This window comes from Trichoderma ghanense, assembly GCF_004382785.1.
Source record: "Trichoderma ghanense strain CCMA-1212 chromosome Unknown scaffold_4, whole genome shotgun sequence".
Taxonomy (NCBI): Eukaryota; Fungi; Ascomycota; class Sordariomycetes; order Hypocreales; family Hypocreaceae; genus Trichoderma; species Trichoderma ghanense.
Genome location: NW_027395667.1, coordinates 2,124,790 through 2,142,899, shown reverse-complemented (window position 1 = coordinate 2,142,899; position 18,110 = coordinate 2,124,790). Strand labels below are relative to the sequence as shown.

At 54.6% G+C, this 18,110-nt stretch overlaps 6 protein-coding genes across 6 annotated transcripts; 2 read left to right on the top strand and 4 right to left on the bottom strand.

Annotated features, from left to right (window-relative positions):
• Positions 1-2,018: 2,018 nt before the first annotated feature.
• Positions 2,019-4,461, bottom strand: CCMA1212_004873 (uncharacterized protein; the record flags this gene model as incomplete). Its single annotated transcript, XM_073702157.1, has 6 exons — positions 2,019-2,228; positions 2,322-2,681; positions 2,849-3,265; positions 3,341-4,099; positions 4,208-4,327; positions 4,453-4,461. The coding sequence occupies 6 exons, from the start codon at positions 4,459-4,461 to the stop codon at positions 2,019-2,021; spliced, it is 1,875 nt and encodes a 624-aa protein (XP_073559825.1).
• Positions 4,462-5,931: 1,470 nt separating this feature from the next.
• On the bottom strand, positions 5,932-7,020 carry CCMA1212_004872 (Actin-related protein 2/3 complex subunit 4; the record flags this gene model as incomplete). The annotated part of the gene is made up of 4 exons (XM_073702156.1): positions 6,811-7,020; positions 6,382-6,667; positions 6,157-6,282; positions 5,932-6,063 (listed from the first exon to the last, which is right to left on the bottom strand). The coding sequence occupies exons 1-4, from the start codon at positions 6,996-6,998 to the stop codon at positions 5,932-5,934; spliced, it is 732 nt and encodes a 243-aa protein (XP_073559826.1). The 5' UTR covers positions 6,999-7,020.
• Positions 7,021-7,488: 468 nt separating this feature from the next.
• Positions 7,489-9,324, top strand: CCMA1212_004871 (Ubiquitin carboxyl-terminal hydrolase 6; the record flags this gene model as incomplete). The annotated part of the gene is made up of 2 exons (XM_073702155.1): positions 7,489-7,504; positions 7,637-9,324. 2 exons carry the CDS (start codon positions 7,489-7,491, stop codon positions 9,322-9,324), a joined length of 1,704 nt encoding a protein of 567 aa, XP_073559823.1.
• Positions 9,325-9,864: 540 nt separating this feature from the next.
• CCMA1212_004870 (uncharacterized protein) lies at positions 9,865-11,142 on the bottom strand (the record flags this gene model as incomplete). The annotated part of the gene is made up of 4 exons (XM_073702154.1): positions 9,865-10,032; positions 10,149-10,263; positions 10,383-10,678; positions 11,098-11,142. Coding segments are annotated over 4 exons (624 nt in total), but the record flags the coding sequence as incomplete, so codon positions are not given.
• Positions 11,108-13,579, top strand: CCMA1212_004869 (Sedoheptulose 1,7-bisphosphatase; the record flags this gene model as incomplete). Its single annotated transcript, XM_073702153.1, has 6 exons — positions 11,108-11,330; positions 11,399-11,635; positions 11,659-11,896; positions 12,670-12,933; positions 13,102-13,335; positions 13,492-13,579. Coding segments are annotated over 6 exons (1,284 nt in total), but the record flags the coding sequence as incomplete, so codon positions are not given.
• Positions 13,580-17,715: 4,136 nt separating this feature from the next.
• On the bottom strand, positions 17,716-17,892 carry CCMA1212_004868 (uncharacterized protein; the record flags this gene model as incomplete). Its single annotated transcript, XM_073702152.1, has 1 exon — positions 17,716-17,892. A coding segment is annotated over one exon (177 nt), but the record flags the coding sequence as incomplete, so codon positions are not given.
• Positions 17,893-18,110: the final 218 nt, after the last annotated feature.

The following is an 18,110-nucleotide window of genomic DNA, read 5'->3' as shown; positions in this document are numbered from 1 at the left end:
TGAGGAACGGGAAAGGGAAAGTTGATTTCGCGGAGGCGGAAGCAGAACGATGCACGAGAGGAAAAAGAAAAAAAAAAAAAAATAAGGTTATGGAAGCTCGCTGGGGGTCCGGCTATTACTGTTGTCAACAGTTGGTAGCTCGAGTGGACAGGAGCAACGGAGTGGTACAAAAAGGACGGATTTGCAAAAATTCCGAGCTGTTGTGAGACGATACTTGTAAGCAGCTCAGCAGTGGTGGATAAAAGCTCAAGGACAGCCAAGAGGTGGTTAAAAAGAAGAATCAAAGGCACTGAATACTACCAGATACGTAGTACCTCAAGTCGGTAGGAGCTGTGATAGGAGACGATGGGGATTGGGGCATAAAGGAGGCGCTTCACGCTGGAAATGGTGTGTTTTCGTGCCAAGGTCGGATCGATTAGTGGTTATTTACAGCATGTTTATTTTTGGAGTTGATCCCAGATGGCAATTTCGACGAAGCCACGCGCGCCGTGCAGTTTTGCCTGTCCGTTCTACCTAAGTACCTACCTTACTACGCCTGCACAAGAAAGGCGCCCGTACTGTGCTGCTGTACCAATCTCCCGTCTTCGTACAGACGACTCGAGCCCTTCCAGATGCTTCCCCGTGCTGCTGTGCGGGACAAGCTCCGTGGTTCCGTACATGTTACCCGTCCATGGCCCCAGCGGCACTAACGCAAACCGGACAGGTTCCCAAGCTTGTCTACCTAAGTACAGTATCTAACTCGTGTGCGAATTGTTTGGGACCCTCACAACCTCATAAGATTAGTTGGGTCCTCACTACATACTACTACAGTACACGCCTTAGACTCACGGTAGCGCCAGTGGAAACATCCGGGTACCTGACAGGTTCAATGGCAAGCCCCCTGCTGGTCAATGAAATGATTGGTCTCTGTTCATTTCGTCTTCAAGCGCCATATGGCCGCCATGCGTTGAGCAACCTGCTGTGACCCGGACGGTCTTTCAAGCGGATAAACGCCGGGTTCTGCTGCTGATAGATAACTCTTAACGTGCACGGACAGGAGGAAGGAGCTGCTCTTTCTTTGACGATGGCATCTTCCGACATCAGGCCATGCGGAAATCGAGCAGGAGGGAGGCTTTGTCATTGCCCGGCTAGAGTAGTGGGAATCATATAGAGGTAGTGGCGAGGCCTCTACACCTGCCGTCCCTTTCGATAGCAACTCGGTAGGTGGTATGTACCTAGGTAGTGCAAGTGAATGACATCGTTCGATAACCAACCTCGAGCTTTTGTCACCAGTTTGTCTTCTTCTTCTTCTTCTTCTTCTTCTTCCTCTCCCACCTCGACCGTCGCCATGTTCTTCGCTTACACGCACAACCTTCTCCGCCGCTCTTTGGTCCGCATAGCGCCTGACTCACCAAATGTCATTCGCATTCCTATTTATGGACTACCTGATCCCTGCGCTCCCATTTCGCCTGACGGCAGCCCAGCTTCGCAGCTTCCGACTCGAAATGAAAGCAATCATCATCCTCATTTGCATGCCCTGGACGTCATTCACCACGGTCGTCCACCAGCCGATAACTGAACTCCTCAGCCAAAAGCAAGCAAATGCATGATTTCGACTTCGGGCCACCAATGAATCGATTATCTCGCCGTCAGCCATTCACCTGCGGGGGTGAAAAAAACAAAAAGCAAAGAAAAGAAAAAGAAAAAGAAAAAGAAAAAGAAAAAGAAAAAGAAAAAGAAAAAGAAAAAGAAAAAGAAAAAGAAAAAGAAATATTTGCCCCATATCCGTCTTATGTGTACTTCTGCTCACCCAGTTTGCACCGCGGCAGAGGCTCCCTTGCCTAATTCGAGGCTCAACGAAGACGAACGAAAAATGGCCAGAAGACGGAGTGCCGAATACCGAAAAGAAAAGAAGAGAAATGTCGCCAACCTTGAACACGATGCCCTTGCCGCAGTTTACCTCCACCCACGCATGAGAATCAAACGCCGGATACTGAGCCGTGGAGACTTGCTTAGTTCTTCGGCACAACCACGCGGTATTAGCCTTGGGTAAGGGCACGCGTGACAATGCGCTCCACGGCCGAGAACTCCATGTGAGCGGCCTGCGCCAAGCTCATGTCGTCGAACTGAGGGCCAAGCCCGTAGCCAACTTCAGCCCAAAAGTAGCCCCAGTACATGTCTGTCTGGTCGGCACGCTCTTGAAGCTCGGCGCGCTCTCGAAAGGGCAAGGCAAGAATGTCCTTTTGGGACTGCTCACGGATTATTGCCACATACCACTACCAAAGGATTCAGTTAACAAAAGTGATCACGGTCAATGTCCGTCGGGGACATGTCAAACTTACCTCGACAACGTCCTGAGGGAATCCAGGCTTGGGGCCGATAGCATACTGGTGGCGCCAGCGGTCGGCGAAACGTGGCAGCTGATAGTACTCCTGATCAAGCGCCTGCATATTGGTGATCCAAGCGATGCCGTCCTTCATACACGGCGTGAAGCCCGGGCAAAGCATGGCCGCCTGGACAAGGCGCCGGAGAAGGAATGGAGTCAAGTGCGCGGCGTCTTCTTGGAGAAGAATGCTGCGAGTGAGCTGGCGAATAAGCGCAGTCGTAGCCTGGTAGATTGCCTCTCGTTCTTTGATCGTCACGCAGTTGGTGAGGAACCACGGAAACTTCTTGATGGTGCTGATCAAGCATTCATATGGGCGCTGCGGGCAGTCCCGGGAGAAGGGAGACTTGATTGACACAATTGTTAGCACGAGATTGCCGTGAAAAAGGACCTCTCAAGACAGGACGGGAAAAGATCAGAGGAAGGATTGAGGGTTGAGTGCAGGGGAGGACATTGTTGGGGCAACACAAAACCATGGCCACGTACTCGATGAGGCACCTCGACGTGTTTGACAAGCATAATCATCTCCTCCTCGGATACGAAACCCTTGAAGTTGTCCCAGGGCTGGGTGGGATTGAAAGGCAATATGTCGGGCGTGACACCATTCCAAAAGACGCCGCGAGCGACCGGGAAGAGATCTTTCATGAGATTGGCTTGAGAAGTCACCTCCACCTCGATGGGACGGTCACCCAGTCGGCTGAACCTGCCGGCAACGACATTGCTTCGGTGTCTCTCAACCGCCCTCATGGCATCTTCAAGCGACACAAACTCGACATAAGCATCCATGGTCTTGCTCGTCACCTTGTCCATGATGATGTGTACGCCTTCGTCCGTGTCGTTCAAGACCTTGGAGTTGCGGCCGAGAAAGGCAATCACCTCGGCACGCGTAGTCGAGAATGGAATCTGAAACGCGGTGTTAGCGGACTGGATGCGTGGGGAGACTCTGGAAACCCCAAAAGACGATGGTGACCAACGTACGTTTTTCAACTTGATGATGCCCCAATTCATGGGCTTCGCCAATTTGGCTGCTTCGACGAAAGGAAAATTGGATGGGTCCATAGCGTCGGCCAAAGATGGAAGCCCGGTGACGGTGTTGGTAAGCTGTAGAAGCTTGTTGGAGCGCGGCGCCGGCATCTCTGGGGCGTTGACCGTGAAATCAAGCGGGATCTCGGAGAGCTCAGTTGTTTCATTGAGGCGCACACCAAAGGGCCTGACGATTTGCCTCACAATACAAGCTTCGCGATCAATCCCATGGTTAGGGGTTGCCGCAAGCCCGAGATCAAATCTCGGAGGCGGCTGCATCATGATGGGGTTGATCGAGGCGGGCAGACCAGCAGTTCGCGGAGCGTAGTTGCGCGGCTCGCTGGCGACTGTCGTGACTCCCGGACTGAAATAGCCACGGACGGGAGCGCCGGAGCGACGATGAGGCGGAGTGACGTCGGAAGGACTGACTTCGTCGCTGGGGCGGAGAGAGTTGAGAGACTGGCTGTGTGGGATCAAGCATGAACGACCATGCTGCTCAGGACTGGGGTCGGCCATTCTCTGGAGGCTGGTGCGAGGGCCACTCTCTGCCTGCTGATGAATGCCAGCAGTCGAGCGGCCGGGAGGAGTCTGGGCTTGAAAGGAAGTCGGATACTGGATACCACGACCCTCTGCCGCCGCAGGCTCGAAGCCGTCGTAATGATATTGCACCGACGGCTGAGCTTCGCCGAGGCCTTCGTTGCCTGGGGCGCCTTCCTAAGGCATGCCCGCATGTGCGTCCTGGCTATGGCCTCGGGTGTGAGCCAAGGCAAACGAAACAAGGTCGAACTGATTTGGATGCTGATTCTCAGCTAGCCCTCGAACCTGGCTCTGAGTGTAGCCCTGGACCTGAGCCTGGTGGTGCTTCTGATGCGAGTCTGCAACGCGGTAGTTAGGGGGATATCCAACCACAAGAGGGGCAGCGTTTTCCTGTCGTCCATTCAGCTACTTGTAGATTAGCAAGCCTACATCAAGCCAAGAAGAAGGATGGACAAAGGTCAACGGGGAGAGGGGTGGGCAGGAAGAGGCGTATAGTAGCTTCAGAGCGAGAATCACAGCACTTCACTCACCTGGTTCATTGAAGGAGGGACCCAGATACGGGCAGATGGGTTGAACGAGCTGCGCTGAACGGCATCTTGATGATTTGGCTCAGTATTGTCGCCGCGGCTTGCACCTTGGGTGCTGCTAGACGAGTTGCGACCAGTAGACGCGTCAGAGACCAGTTGAAGAGCCTCTCCAGCTGGAAAAGCCGAAGTGTTTGTCGTCTCCAACAAAGGTTCGATGAAGGGTGCCTCGCCAAAGCTCATGCCGCGGACATCTTTCGCGCGACTTGAAGCCATATTGGCCACGTTGATCTACCAGAAGATTAGCGAGGCACCAGAAGATCAAGTCGTATGACTGAATGGGAACAGTTTGGACAGAGAGCTGCAGCAAATGAGAGGCAAAGGCGGTTTGTGGTGAGGATGACTGGTGAGCACGGGAGTACAATCTCGAACTTGTTGGCAAACAAAATGACGAAAGTCGGCAAACCAAACAAGGACGAAAGCAGCTCCGTGCTTCTCAGAAGGGAAGAGGAGTAGTGATCCGCTTTGCCATATTACAACACATAAGGCCACAGGAGCATAGCATACCTTTCAGTCGCAAGAAAGCTTCGATTTGAGTAGTGCTTGGTGAGGTTCTTCCGGGAGCGAGACGTGGTGTTGAGCAAGTGGGAAGAGAGAGGAGGAGGAGGAGAGAAGAGAAGAGAAGAGAAGAGAGGGGCGATTGGGAATTTATGGCTATTCTTCTCTGAACAATGCGTTGAGTGGGGTTAGCCTCAGCAACGGAGGCTGGAGGCAGTTGTTTTTTGTGCGCACTGCCCGGTGTTGAAGTTGAAGCTGGCAGGCCAAGCGTTGCCGGACTGGCAACGGGCTCGCCAGTCCTGCAGAGGCTCCAAGCGGCGACGAAGCCGGTCCGAGACAGCTGTCAAAAACCAGGAGTAGCAGATTAATCCAGCGGAGTCAGGAGGCCGGTTATGGATACCAATATCATCGTGAAGAATGAAACGGACGATATATTGAGCACGCAAACATCGCAGTTTTGGCCTTTCTTTGACCCGGCGATGCTGCTGGTGATTGTTGTATTCTGCTTTGCCAACATGGACAACCTATGGAGTGTTTGCAACTGCAACAAACCGTTTGAGTATTCGCTTCGAGTCAGCTGCGGCGGTTCTGAAGCTACTCGTCTACCTGGGTAGGTATGCTCCGATCAAGGTACGAATCCAACGGTCGAGGGCTTGTGGAGAGGGCTACATCATCGGACATATGTGGCCAGCGAGGGAACAATGAAGTGACTTTAATCGGGGGGTTTCAGACGGCGTGATATTGTCAGTAATGAGTAGGTTTATAAATTGTTTATGTAGACTATCACACTCTCCTCGCCATCCTCATCGCTACATGCAGAGAAGCTGACATGTTCCTGAAACCTCAGAACCTCACTCGAACCGGTTGAGATACGAGTACCAAGATTCGCTTTGGCCCCGTCACTGAACATTCCACCTCAGTAATACACTAATGCTCAACAAATCTAATCAAACTGGAGAGTGTCAGTTGCTTGCAAAGAAAAGGGGGATCGGGACGCCAAAGTGGTGCACTCACAGGTGTCAGGAATGACTCGGCGACGAATCGTGCTCTGGCATTGAGCTGCAAACACGAGAAACCAAGGGTCAGTATACACAAATTCATCACATCTGGCAGGCCGGGGAAACGGGCCTCAGAACGGGGTGGGCCACGTACAAAGAGCTTCATCTCAGAGATCTCCTTGTCAACCTCCTCCTGGAACTCGATGATAAAGTCGACCAGCTTATGCTTCAGCATCTCCTCCGTGTGGAAGTTTGTTATCAGGAAGGAAATATCATAGCCCTATTCCGATCAGCGTGTTAGATCAGGGTCCACGTCGCCAGCAGTTAAGCCCACGCCGCCTCCTGCGGTGGGAAGCTCAGATGTATCGGTACCACGTACGGGGATTGGTTTTCTCCGCAGGATGAAGAATGCCTCGGCTCTCTGGGTCAGGAAACGGGCAAACTTGTGTACGAGGATGGATTCGATCTCGTCGGCCTGCTTGATCTTGATGCTGATGCGGACCGAGTTGATGCTGGGCTCGATCAGCACCCGCTCGTTCTCGTTACGCGCGATGACGAGGGGCGTCAGGACGACCTCGGGGGACGTCTGCGCTTCGATCTCGGGCACGTTGTGCCGTTCGGTCGTCTGTGAGGCAAAGTTGGACAGGGTCAGGGCGGCAGTCAGGCTGCTTCGCACGCATTGGAGGTACGGCCGCAATGATTGAGACTGGAGGGCACAGCACGTCAGCAGCGGTCAAGTCGCCGGCTTTCAGGGGATGGCCGCAGAAGGGTCTCGGGGTCGGAGGTAGCGGCTTAGCGGGAGGCGTACCATGGCTGCTGAGGCTGCTGCGTGCCCGGGGCTGGGCCAATGTTTCGCAGGAAGCTATTCGCAGTCCGTGTCGCAGTCCGGAGCGTTGGGGTTCGAGGTTCGGGACGGCACGAAGCAAGGTAGTGGTGCAGTACTTTCGTTACGTGGACTGGTCTGGTAGGGGAAATCCGCGGGGTTCGGATCCGCATGTCACTAACAGGAGGTTGACGTCTGTAGCAGGCGGAAAGGTGGGGCAAGCTCTGCTAATCTACAGGCGCTGCTTGGCCTGGTTGCTGCTTGATACAGCACTGAACACTCCAGGCAGCTTCAGTCATGAGGCGGCTAGCATGAGGTAAGCAGCCTGGAGCTTGCGCCACAAGTCGTGAGACGAGCCTCACGTGCTTGGTTACATAATTTCGCCTCATCGAAGCCGCGAAGCTCGCCGGGAACTGCCACTCGCATGCGCCACACCTGCCGCCATCAGGTACCACTGCCGTGACGCCAGCGAGGCTCCGCAGTGCTTCTCTTCCCTTCTCCTAGCATCTCTCCGTGTCTGGCATCTCAGCCTCGGGCACTTTATCTCCATCCTTGCTGGAGAAATATTAAAGAACTACGACGTCTTTTCCATCACCAAACTCTTGCTCAGAGAAGGAATCGTCCTTTTGGCGTCTCGCTGCTGCTCAGGCGAACCTCGCAACAATGGCTTCCGTACCTGGTCTGTGAACCCCCACCACCACCTTGAGTTTGCTGCTCCCGGTGTTCTGTTGATTGCAGAAAACATTTTTTTTTTCTCCCTCGGATCCTGCGAGAGTGTCTGTCCTTACTAACGCGAGTTGTCGTGCTCTAGTTGTCGTGAAGCATCAGGGCAAGAAATATGAAGTAGAGGTCGATCCCGAATCCACAGGCCTGGACTTCAAGCTCCAGCTCTTCAGCCTTACCAACGTGGAACCCGAACGCCAAAAGATCCTCATCAAGGGTGGCCAGCTCAAGGATGACACCGATATGGGCAAGCTGGGCCTCAAGGCCGGCCAGAACATCATGATGATGGGCACCCCGGGAGGGAGCGCCGGTGATCTGGTCCGTCCGTCGGAGAAGATCAAGTTCGTCGAGGACATGACCGAGGCCGAGCAAGCCCAGCAGGTCGGCGCCATCCCCGCCGGCCTCGTCAATCTCGGGAACACATGCTACTTGAACTCGACACTGCAGACGCTCCGTTCCATCCCGGAACTCCAGACCGCGTTGACCACGTACAACCCGGTGGCGGGAACGGCGCGGGCCGACTTGGCCGCCCAGCTCTCCGCCCTATACAAGACCATGGGTGCTACGCAAGATTCCATCCCTCCCATGAGCTTCCTCTCGGCACTGAGGCTTGTGTTCCCACAATTTGCTGAAAAGTCCAAGAGCGGCTCTGGATATGCCCAGCAAGATGCCGAAGAGGCATGGTCTCAGATCGTTCAACAGCTGGGCCAGAGAGTCACGATCAAGTCGTCCCCCGATGAGCCCGGCGTTTCTTTCGTCGACAAGTACATGGCAGGGCAATTTACTTCCGTCCTTGAGTGCGATGAGGAGGAAGCCAGAAATGGTGGCGAACAGCCCATCATCACGAGAGATACATTTTACAAACTCGACTGCCACATCGACAGTCAGACAAACCACCTGAGGGATGGCATCATGGCTGCCCTTAGCGAGAAGCTGGAGAAGAGGTCAGAGGTGCTTGGCCGTGACGCCACTTACACCAAAACGTCCAAGATATCCCGAGCTCCCAAGTACCTCACCGTCCACTTTGTACGCTTCTTCTGGAAAAAAGAAACCAGGAAGAAGGCCAAAATCATGCGCAAGGTGACGTTTCCTCAAGAGCTGGACATTGTCGAGTTCTGCTCAGATGAGCTCAAGTCGGCCCTGATACCGGTTCGCGACAAAGTCCGTGAGGTCCGGAAGGATGAAGAAGACATTGAGCGTGCCCGCAAGCGCCGGAAGAAGACGCACGACAAAGACATGAGTGATGTTCCCGGTGGCTCTGGCCTGCCTTCGGAAAAAGAGGTGAAGGAGAGGGAGTTAAAAGAGAAGGAGAAGAAGGAGAGGCAGGGCGAGGACAGCAAGTCGCAGCAGGCGGGTGACGGCGACACCGTCATGGGCGAGACCTACAAGACGGATGCCCAGGTGGAGGCGGAGAGCGAAGCCGCTCTCCTGTCCGCCAAGAAGGAGCTCAACGCCCTGATAGATCCAGCTCTGCGTCATGACGATGGCGCGAACCAGTCAGGCCTCTACGAGCTCCGCGGTGTCGTCACCCATCAGGGCGCCAGCGCGGACAGCGGTCATTACACGGCATACGTCAAGAAGACGGCTTCTGTGGACCCCAAAACGGGCAAGAAGGAAAAGGAAGATGGCAACTGGTGGTGGTTCAATGACGACAAGGTATCTGAGGTGACCGTCGACAAGGTCGAGGCCTTGGCCGGTGGCGGCGAGTCCCACTCGGCCTTGATCCTACTCTACAGGGCGATCCCTCTGCCAAGCTCCGAGGGTATCGAGGACTAAGGCCCAGGTTCTGGCAAATAACACTTCCTTCTTGTCTAGTATCGGGACGACGAGACCACTAGGGATTGGGCGTTTGAATATCAAGGTATTGGGCGGTGGGATGGGCCTTATCACCTCCCGTGTTGAACTTTGCTGCCCTTGGTCTGACACCTACTATAAACGACATCTTATAATGTATAGAACAGAATGCTCAACGTGTGAGGAAAGGCAACTCAAATGCACAGCCGAGGGGAAACGAAATAGAAGTCACTTCCTGAGTACAGGTCTATATGGGTATCTTGATTTTTCTCTTCCAAACCAGTCCGTCGTCTTGAACAATAAATTCCATCAACCGAGACTGCGCCAGGGAACAATCCACAACAGCGACGGTCCGTTCATCCAAGTGATATTGCACCTTTGAGGGGCTACAATAGTAGCCCGGTAACTGAGAAAAGACGACCAGTCTTCCCTCTCTCTTTTCCCCCGAAAGCTCTTCGTATGAGGGTGAGTTTTCCCTCCTTCCCTGCATCCTGCTTGACCAATCCAGCTAGACCAAGCGCCCTAAGGTTTCTTAGAGGTTTCTTGTGTTTCATGCCTTTCCCGGACGCGCTCCTTGAACACGTCGAGTTTCTTCTGAAGAGCTGCCCTCTGGTCGACAAGGATGGCTCGCTGCTTCTGGAGCATGGCGATCTGCTCTGAAGGGGTAACCTGGCGGAACTCCTTGATAGCCTGTGAGGCAGGTTAGGTTATGTATATTTGGCGTGGGGTTTAGCCAGAGAGACAGAGGAGAATATGTGATTGGATACGAGAAAAATGTGAGGAGCACAGCTGGAGGCTCTACTGACCTGCTCTTTCTGTTTGTCCGACTTGAGCTGTGCTCCCGTCAGGGTTCCAACCATGATCACGGCAGCAAAGGCTACGGCCCAGACGCCGCCCCTGAATTTCTGCTGCCTGGTCAGACTATTGGGAGATGCCATCTCGATCTCTTGTCCTCAATCTCTTAGCCGTAACTTCTTCGAGGCCTCTGTGGTATAAAAGTGGCGCCGCGTGTCGCCGGGAATGTATCTTCTCGATATCACTAGTAGCCTCTCCAGACTCGGTTCGCTATGTTCTGGCGCTCAATCCGGTTCATCCCCCGGCCCGGGGAGTCAGCAGTCAAATCTGCCGAAGTGTCCAGGCTGGCCGAGCTGCCGCGGCTTGTCAGTCCAAGGTCCTTGTGACCCGAAGGAGCAGATTTTCTCCTCTCCGGCAGGGCGGACGGTGATGCGGCGGGCAGAGATAGGAACGCCCGCTTGCGCTTGGCGACACGAGGAGCGGCAGCCGAAGGATGGTCCCAGGAACGGATAACCACCAGCTCAATGTCTTGGCTAGTGCTCTAGCAGGCAGAGTCGGGCGGCGATGCGGAATCAAAGCGCCAGCATGTGTCGGCATGATTGGCGGGGCCGTGAAGCTGCTGCTGTGATGGAGTGGAGGAGGCTGAGAGACTTAGTAAGAAGCGGGGCAGAGCCGAGGATGACGAGGCTGAGCGTTGAAACATGGTGCCATCGAGATCATTGCTGAGGATGACGAAATAAAGAAGAACAGGAAGAAGAAGATTAACCGGGGTTTGTAGACGTGGCTCCAGGAGAGCGTGAGAGAATGGAAGCTCTGGAAGGGTGTTCCTGAGAGCGTTGAAGTTGATGACGATGAAGACAAGGGACATGGCCGTTCAATGTTGGAAGGTGGCTTTTTGCCCAGCCACATGAGGCTCAGGCATACTTCTTACACAGAAGGGTCACAGTTGAGGTAACCTACCGACTCAAGGTGCTCCTTCCACTTGAATTCTGCCACTGCTTGGTACGCTGTCCGCCTTTGTACTATCGGCACACGGGCAGGATCCAACTCCTGCCTACTAGGAAATTTCTCCTTTTCTCCTCTTCCCACCTACTCTCTCAGCGCTCCCACCCCCCCCCTCTCTCTCCCCTCTCTCCTCGTCTCGCGATCCGCAACCACGATTCAGAAAGCGAAACTTGCTGGTGGCTCGATAGGTGTGTAGTAAGTAGCAGTAGCCGGATAGAGCAAAGCCGCCCTACTTTTGGTGCTAACGCAAACGCAGCTCGCCCCCATGCTTCCATGGCCTTCCTGACATCATCACCGAAACCCGCTAAATGGAACCCCTCCGGCAACCCGCTAGCCTGCTGGCGATGGCACCTCACTGCCGTTGGAGTCGTCGAAGTCGCGTGTTTGATTGCCGGTCAAAGAAGTTTGTCGAATATTCAGCGTCGACTGAGCGCTCTCTTCGACGTTAATCACTTCCTGGACTTTGCCAGCTTCGCCAGGCTCCAGCTCTCTCGTTTCTCTTCCTTTCGCTCCCAGGCAGCCCACGAGTCGCTCGTCACCAAAAAAACAGCTCGCTTTGCCTATACAACGACATCATGGCTGCTCCCCGCGTCTTCATTGTCCGCCACGGCGAGACTGAGTGGTCACTAAACGGCCGACACACGGGCCGCACCGATATCCCATTGACGGCCAATGGTGAGAAGCGAGTCATTGCCACAGGCAAGGCTCTCGTGGGCGACGACCGTTTGATTGTTCCCCGACAACTATGTCATGTGTAAGTCCCGCATTGCCATTCTATCTTCCTCTGAGCTCATGGGCATCTGTCTGCGGCATCGGTTCCATGCGCTTTCCTTATATCGCCTGCAAAAATCCCCCCCAAGCGGCGGGTCTGAGATCGTCAAATCCTGTTCATCCTCCTTTCTACTACCTGTCACTGTGCCGGTCATTCACTCCGGCTCCGAATGAAAGATGCGGCCCGGTGTCGACAAAGCACTCTTCGTCTTTCCTAAATACTGTTGCCCCTTTTTCTTTAGCATTGCAAGATGTTTCGTATATGCAACACGTCAGGTTTCCCCTTGTGGCTAGTTTGTTCAATGTGCCGAGTGCATTTGCGCGTCCTCGGGATTCTCTTTTCTCGTCTCCCCCTCACACTTTGCTTTTCCATATGGACTACACCAACCTCTCCCATCCCTTCTCTTCTCCCGGTGTCCTTTCCGGGAGCAGCAGAAACTCCTTCTTCGCATCCACTACACGAATACGCCCACTCCAACGATGCAGCTGGCGCAACGGCATGGTTGCCTCGTCGGAGTTTCTCGCAATGCACTCCCTCATGCTGCACGCCTAACCCCTGGACAGGGGGCCAATGCGTCTTCAGTCTTCGTGCAATGTAACGATTTCCCGTCCCCGCTGTTACTCCCGTTCCTGACGAGGCCCCTATCAACCGCATCAGCCTCCTAGACTGTAACCAGAGAGACGTACAAAGAGAACTGTGCAATGTCGGCAGCAACAAACAAAGGCTAATCAGTTTGAGTAATCGCCCCGAGTCAGTTACGTCTCTCCCCGGAAACGAGCACAGCGCACCTTCGAGTTGCTCAATATTGGTATCTCTGGTCCATTGCCATGGCATCCGCACGGCACGTCTGTCGGCGGCGGCCTCGAATGCAGTGCCAATGTCGAGGTTACCGAGGACATTCGGGAGTGGGATTATGGCAACTACGAGGGTGTCACAAGCCCGGAGATTCGCAGAATGAGAGCCGAGCAAGGTATCGAAGAACCTTGGGACATTTGGAAGGACGGCTGTCCAGGGGGGGAGTAAGTCATACCCCTACTTCTTCTCCCTGCTTTGAACAGACGAGTTCTACGAGGGTAGGGAGCACATGCAAGTGCACACGCTCTCCCTCTCGAGATGCCACCGCTAGGGCTGGTGTTGTCTCAAAGTCATCCGATATATCACTGAACCCGTATTCTGATATCCTATAGGAGCCCTCAAGACGTCACCGACCGCCTCGATCGCCTTATCGCCGACATTCGTAGCAGATTCCACGAGCCCGTGCTGAAGCCGGCCGAGGGCCAGCAACCACACAAGGTATCAGGTGACGTCTTGATTGTTGCACACGGACACATTCTGCGTGCTTTCGCGATGCGTTGGGCCGGGAAGAAGCTTCAGGATGGCCCAGCATTTTTGCTCGAAGCCGGCGGTGTGGGAACCTTGAGGTAAGAAGTACACGGGCATCGTGCTCCTCCCTTCACCGTCACAGTGCCTCAGCCATCGTTATTACGCCCCTTGCTTCCCCCTTTATTAGAAAACAGACCGAATCGTTCACCTGACGTGATCAACTTGACTGACAACACTTTCTCCCTCGATTCTAGCTATGAGCACCACAATATCGATGAACCAGCCATTCTCCTCGGTGGAGCCTTTGTTGTTGATATCGCAGAGAAAGGAATGCGACCCTAGATCGCCATCGATAGACGTCCAACATCTGTTCGGACGCCCAACCAGCCTCCTGCGGGATGGCGGTATATGTCACCTTTTGCAAAAAGTCGTCATTAGTTGTTGGATAGATATACGCCTTTTCACCGCGCTCTGGATTCCTCTGCATGTTATTCATAATGCCCCAACATCCGCCATGTTCCCCCAGTATGCTTTACCAACGGGCGTCACCATTCGTGTTCCTCAATCATCAGGCTCCCATATCCTAGGGAGTCTCTATTTGTTTGTCGAAACTTCCTGCGCTTTTGCAAGCCAGGGGCTACTCAGACGATACGGCAAGTAATCTCGCCTTACGCATCCTTTGCATCTTGGGGAAGAGAAATGAGCCATTCATCTACGCCAAAGGACGCGAGTACTCAACTATGAGGTTAGTAGAGCATCACCGCCAAGATCTCAAAGAGGTTCGTGCAGCTGAACCATCCCCTATCGCCGCAAATTCGGTCTGTCACCGCCCTCAATGCCTTGGCCGCTCGCTCCAGAGGCAACATCGCGTACGACGGGAACGAGAGCTTGACAACTCGGCTACGAGATCGACAAGTTTCTCGGTTCACTTTTTCTTAAAAAAAAACGGGTAAGGGAGCGACCGTATCCATGGTCAGCTCTTCCCCTCCCGTATCATACCGTTTGATTCATTATTTCCTTGCCTCAAACAGGACTTTAGTCACCTCGCCTCATACCACCTCTGGGCATCGGTCCGAAACTTGGGTCTCGAGAACCGGAGACAACCTCGACTACATACAGCACGGCACTCCGCGATCCCTAGTCCTTTCATCAGCCATCCACCTGACACGGCTCCGGGTAGGCGGGCCGGGTGATGAAGCCGCAGATCCGCGAGGCTGGGGTCAGCGTCCTCTACCGCAGCCCACTGGCTGATACCGCAGCCCACTGGCTGTCCCAAGGATCATGCAGCCCAATTGACCTGATGGCACGGGTGGGACCGCGCCGGTAGCGGGACTATATCCCTCTTGTCATAATTCACCTCGAGGTACGAATTGCTCCGTACTCCGTGCCTCGAAACTCTGGGTCAAACTGTCGTCGTGGCGGTGAGGCAAATACTTGGCTCTGTTCTGCCGCTCTCAGTGCTGCTATTTCTCTTCCCACAGGCTTGGCTGGACAAGACCATTGTCCGTCCTACCAATAGTATCTTGTACTATGGCACTTCCTCTGTCTTCCCTAATGGTTCTCCAGCAGCCCGCCCCTGGATGACGATCTGGAGGGCTGCGTGAGCAATCGCCGTCTCATTCTTGCGAGCTGGACCTGAATCTCGAACGGATCGGCTTGTTACTCTTGATTCCGCGTCTGCAGCTTTGGGGACAGTTACTGCCCAGTCGGATGTCAAGGGCGGCAATGGTCACTATCCCTCTGCGTCGTCGTCTCGCCTGACTTGACCCCTCTGCCTTGGCAACGAGTATAGTATGATGAATCCATTTCTCGTCCCTCTCCCTTCCTCTCGACTCGGGCTGTTGATAAGTGTGGGCGAAAGTGGGTTGGCAATATGGAGGCGCAGCAAACCTGCAGCAGCCGGCGTCTATGGAGAGACGTGGCCGGTTCCTATACGCATGTCAAGCTGCTTGACGCCGCACAGGTGCGTGGTTGGCGCCGCGTGCTGCATCGAGGAGATCGTTGAGGATTCGCCAGTTATACCTGGACACCGCAGTCTAGCCCAGGGGGGGCCCCCGAGGTGTCAGCGGATCACGGGTGACTATGCACCTGCAAGAGCGCACCGTTCCGCAGGAGACACCTTTTTTTTTTCTGATGGCTTTAGTGGCGACACAAGCCGACGGGTGGATTTGGTTGGCAAGTCGAGCGTTGTAGCTTGCGTGGCCATTGGCTCGCTGTGCCCTTGTACAATGAAGGAGAACGAAACCATTCGTTGAAAAGATGGCATGTCGACGTAGTGCCTGTATGCAGCTTGCCCAATCCGCTGACGCTGATCGCATGTCTGGCGGAGGAACCGAGCAGCGCAGAGCAGGGCTCTTTTTCACGGACGGCTGAAAGTGGCTGGTCGTCTGTGGCCTCTGATACATGCAAGTACTCGTAGAGATAGTAGTAGTTAGGCATGCACATGTGTTATTGGAAAAGCAGGAATTGTACCATCTGCTGCTCCTTGCCTTGCACTTGTACTACTTCTTACAAGCAGACAAGTCGCGTAGAAATCGGGCCCCGTGTCGTAGGTAGTAGTGATGGTTCATAGTCATAATCATCTTTGACCGAGACCAACCGACGGAAAGATTTGATAAGAGGGGGGCATGATAGAGCTGTTCTCCATACTTTTTGTCGTTCCTTTTCCTTGTGTCCTTGTGGCGAAGAGCCAGGCCCGTCGGCAGTTCTGGCCACATACCGTAGAAGGAGTAGGCGGGTACCCAGCAAGGACAATGAATGGTTGGGCTGGTGCATGAAGATCAGAGATCGAGAAACCGAGGAAACGATGAAGACGATGGATGAATTCCCCTTGCCCCGGTTATTCAACTCCCACTCATGTTTTCGCTCCTCGCCATTGAAAGCAGTTGGGGACTCAGGGACGAGTCAGGACTGGCTTGCTGCACCTTGCTGTACATAGCTGTAGCACCTCTCCAAGAATAGATCGTTCGATCCTCTGTTCACCGCTCGTTGTCTGCAGAGTCGGGATGCTGTGGAGAATGCGTTTGGGTCTCGCGTAGTGAGCGAGCTCTTGTGCATCCGGAGTACTCCGTCCCCCGTCACCATCGGATGCTTCTACTCCACAAACCTCCATGCGCTCCGTGCAGCGTCTCCCCATTCTGACGCCGGTAGCGCGACAAGGGGCGCCAAATGCTATCGCCGTGCCGCTCGCGTTCCACAAGACTGAGACCCTGCCAGGACCTTCTCATGCACCTGGCGGAGGCAGACGTTTGATTCGCTACGTCACACGGGGTGGCGCAAAACAAACCGCAACAGACGCGAACAGGGTTCGCGGCAGACTGTGGGACCCCTGCCTTGAGGAAAAGAAAAAAAGCACAATGACACGAAGTGAACGCTTCGCTCCCCACTCAGAGCTGGTAGGCGGCGGTACGCGGGCATGCACAGCGGCCTGGCAAGGGCTCCAAGACTTCCCAAAGGGCATTGACAGCAGAGCAGCCCCTTGAAGGAAAGAATCAAGTGCCAATTGCGAACCCCTTGCTGTACTTCGAGGACGGCAGCTTGTTCACGAGTGACCCAGCAGCAGTTGCTTGCCGTACCAGTACTGCTGCCAGAAGCGGAGTAGGTATCCGCAGCTGCCCTCGAAGCACGGCGGTCATGCGTGGCCTCGTGGAGCCGTACAGCTGGACGTGCATGCAGTCGGGGTCCCGTGGGGTGGCAACATGGCGGTCTTGCTGTGCAGGCACATACACGGGGGGAGGGGCATTTTCTCTTCTCCTTCTTTCGGTTACTGCTGCATCCTGCTAGTACCAGCAGACGTCGGAAACAAGGGAGTGTCATGTCGCCCGTTCGTCTCTTTACTGCCAACCTGCAGGAAGATGGATAGGCTTGCTGGACCTTGGTCGCAACTCAAATGACAGGTCTCGCAGCGGCGGCTATGGGGGCGCTGGCAAATTGACTGGGCACGCATGGACTCCATGGTACTTGAGCAGCGGAAGCTCCGAAGCCGTGCAGACGCCGAAGCCTCCGGCTAAGAAGAAACGGCGAGGTGCGATGGCCTTCCTTTACCGTTGATGACAGGCCACTCATACGGTAGGCAAACAGAAGCACGAAGTTTGAAGCCTACCGTGTAGGGAGGCTTCTCAATGGTCTGTACTCAATGCCGCTTAGAGCAGAAACACGGCGCGCCTCCACGTTGAAAGATCCAGCCCGCTGAGCAGATGTCCGGGTTCCGCCTCTGGCTTCAGTCTTTAGGCCTGCACCCCTGGCCACTGAGGGAATCACACACTCATCGGCATTGGTCATCCCCCCTTGTAGTTGTTTGGTGTGCATACATGTTGCGCCCGCTCTCGTAAATGTGCGACTCCATCTCATGGCCTTTCTCACCAGCTGTCTCTCTGCGTACAGTAGGGTTTGCCAGGGGGGGCGTGCAGACAAGCTAGTGACAGAAGGAATGGAAGGGAGGGGGAGCGAGGGCCAGCTATTCGCACTGTGAGGCAAAGTCACTCGGCGACAGCCTGTTTGCTAGCGGACTCGAGCAGAACCTGACATGCAGCCAACCCCCAAAAAGGCGCCATGTCGCGGTGATGAAATTGCGACGTGGCACACACCCGTCCCTTGACTAGCTGCTTGGTCCGCAGTAGTAAGAAATGGCACCCGGCACCCAGCAGCAGCGTCTTCGCCCAGCCATCCCCCCTTTTCGCTTCTTCTTTCGTCCACAGGCGGCCCCCTTTTCTGCAGCTGGCCCCCCCCGAAACGGACGCTCAATTGATTGTGTGCTGATGTCTGCCTCGGAGACGAGACAGCATCAAGCGTGTCAAGTTGCCGTGGCAGAATTGTTGATAATCGACACGTTCCTGGTACCCGGTGAGACACGGGCGTCACCCAGAGAAAGAAA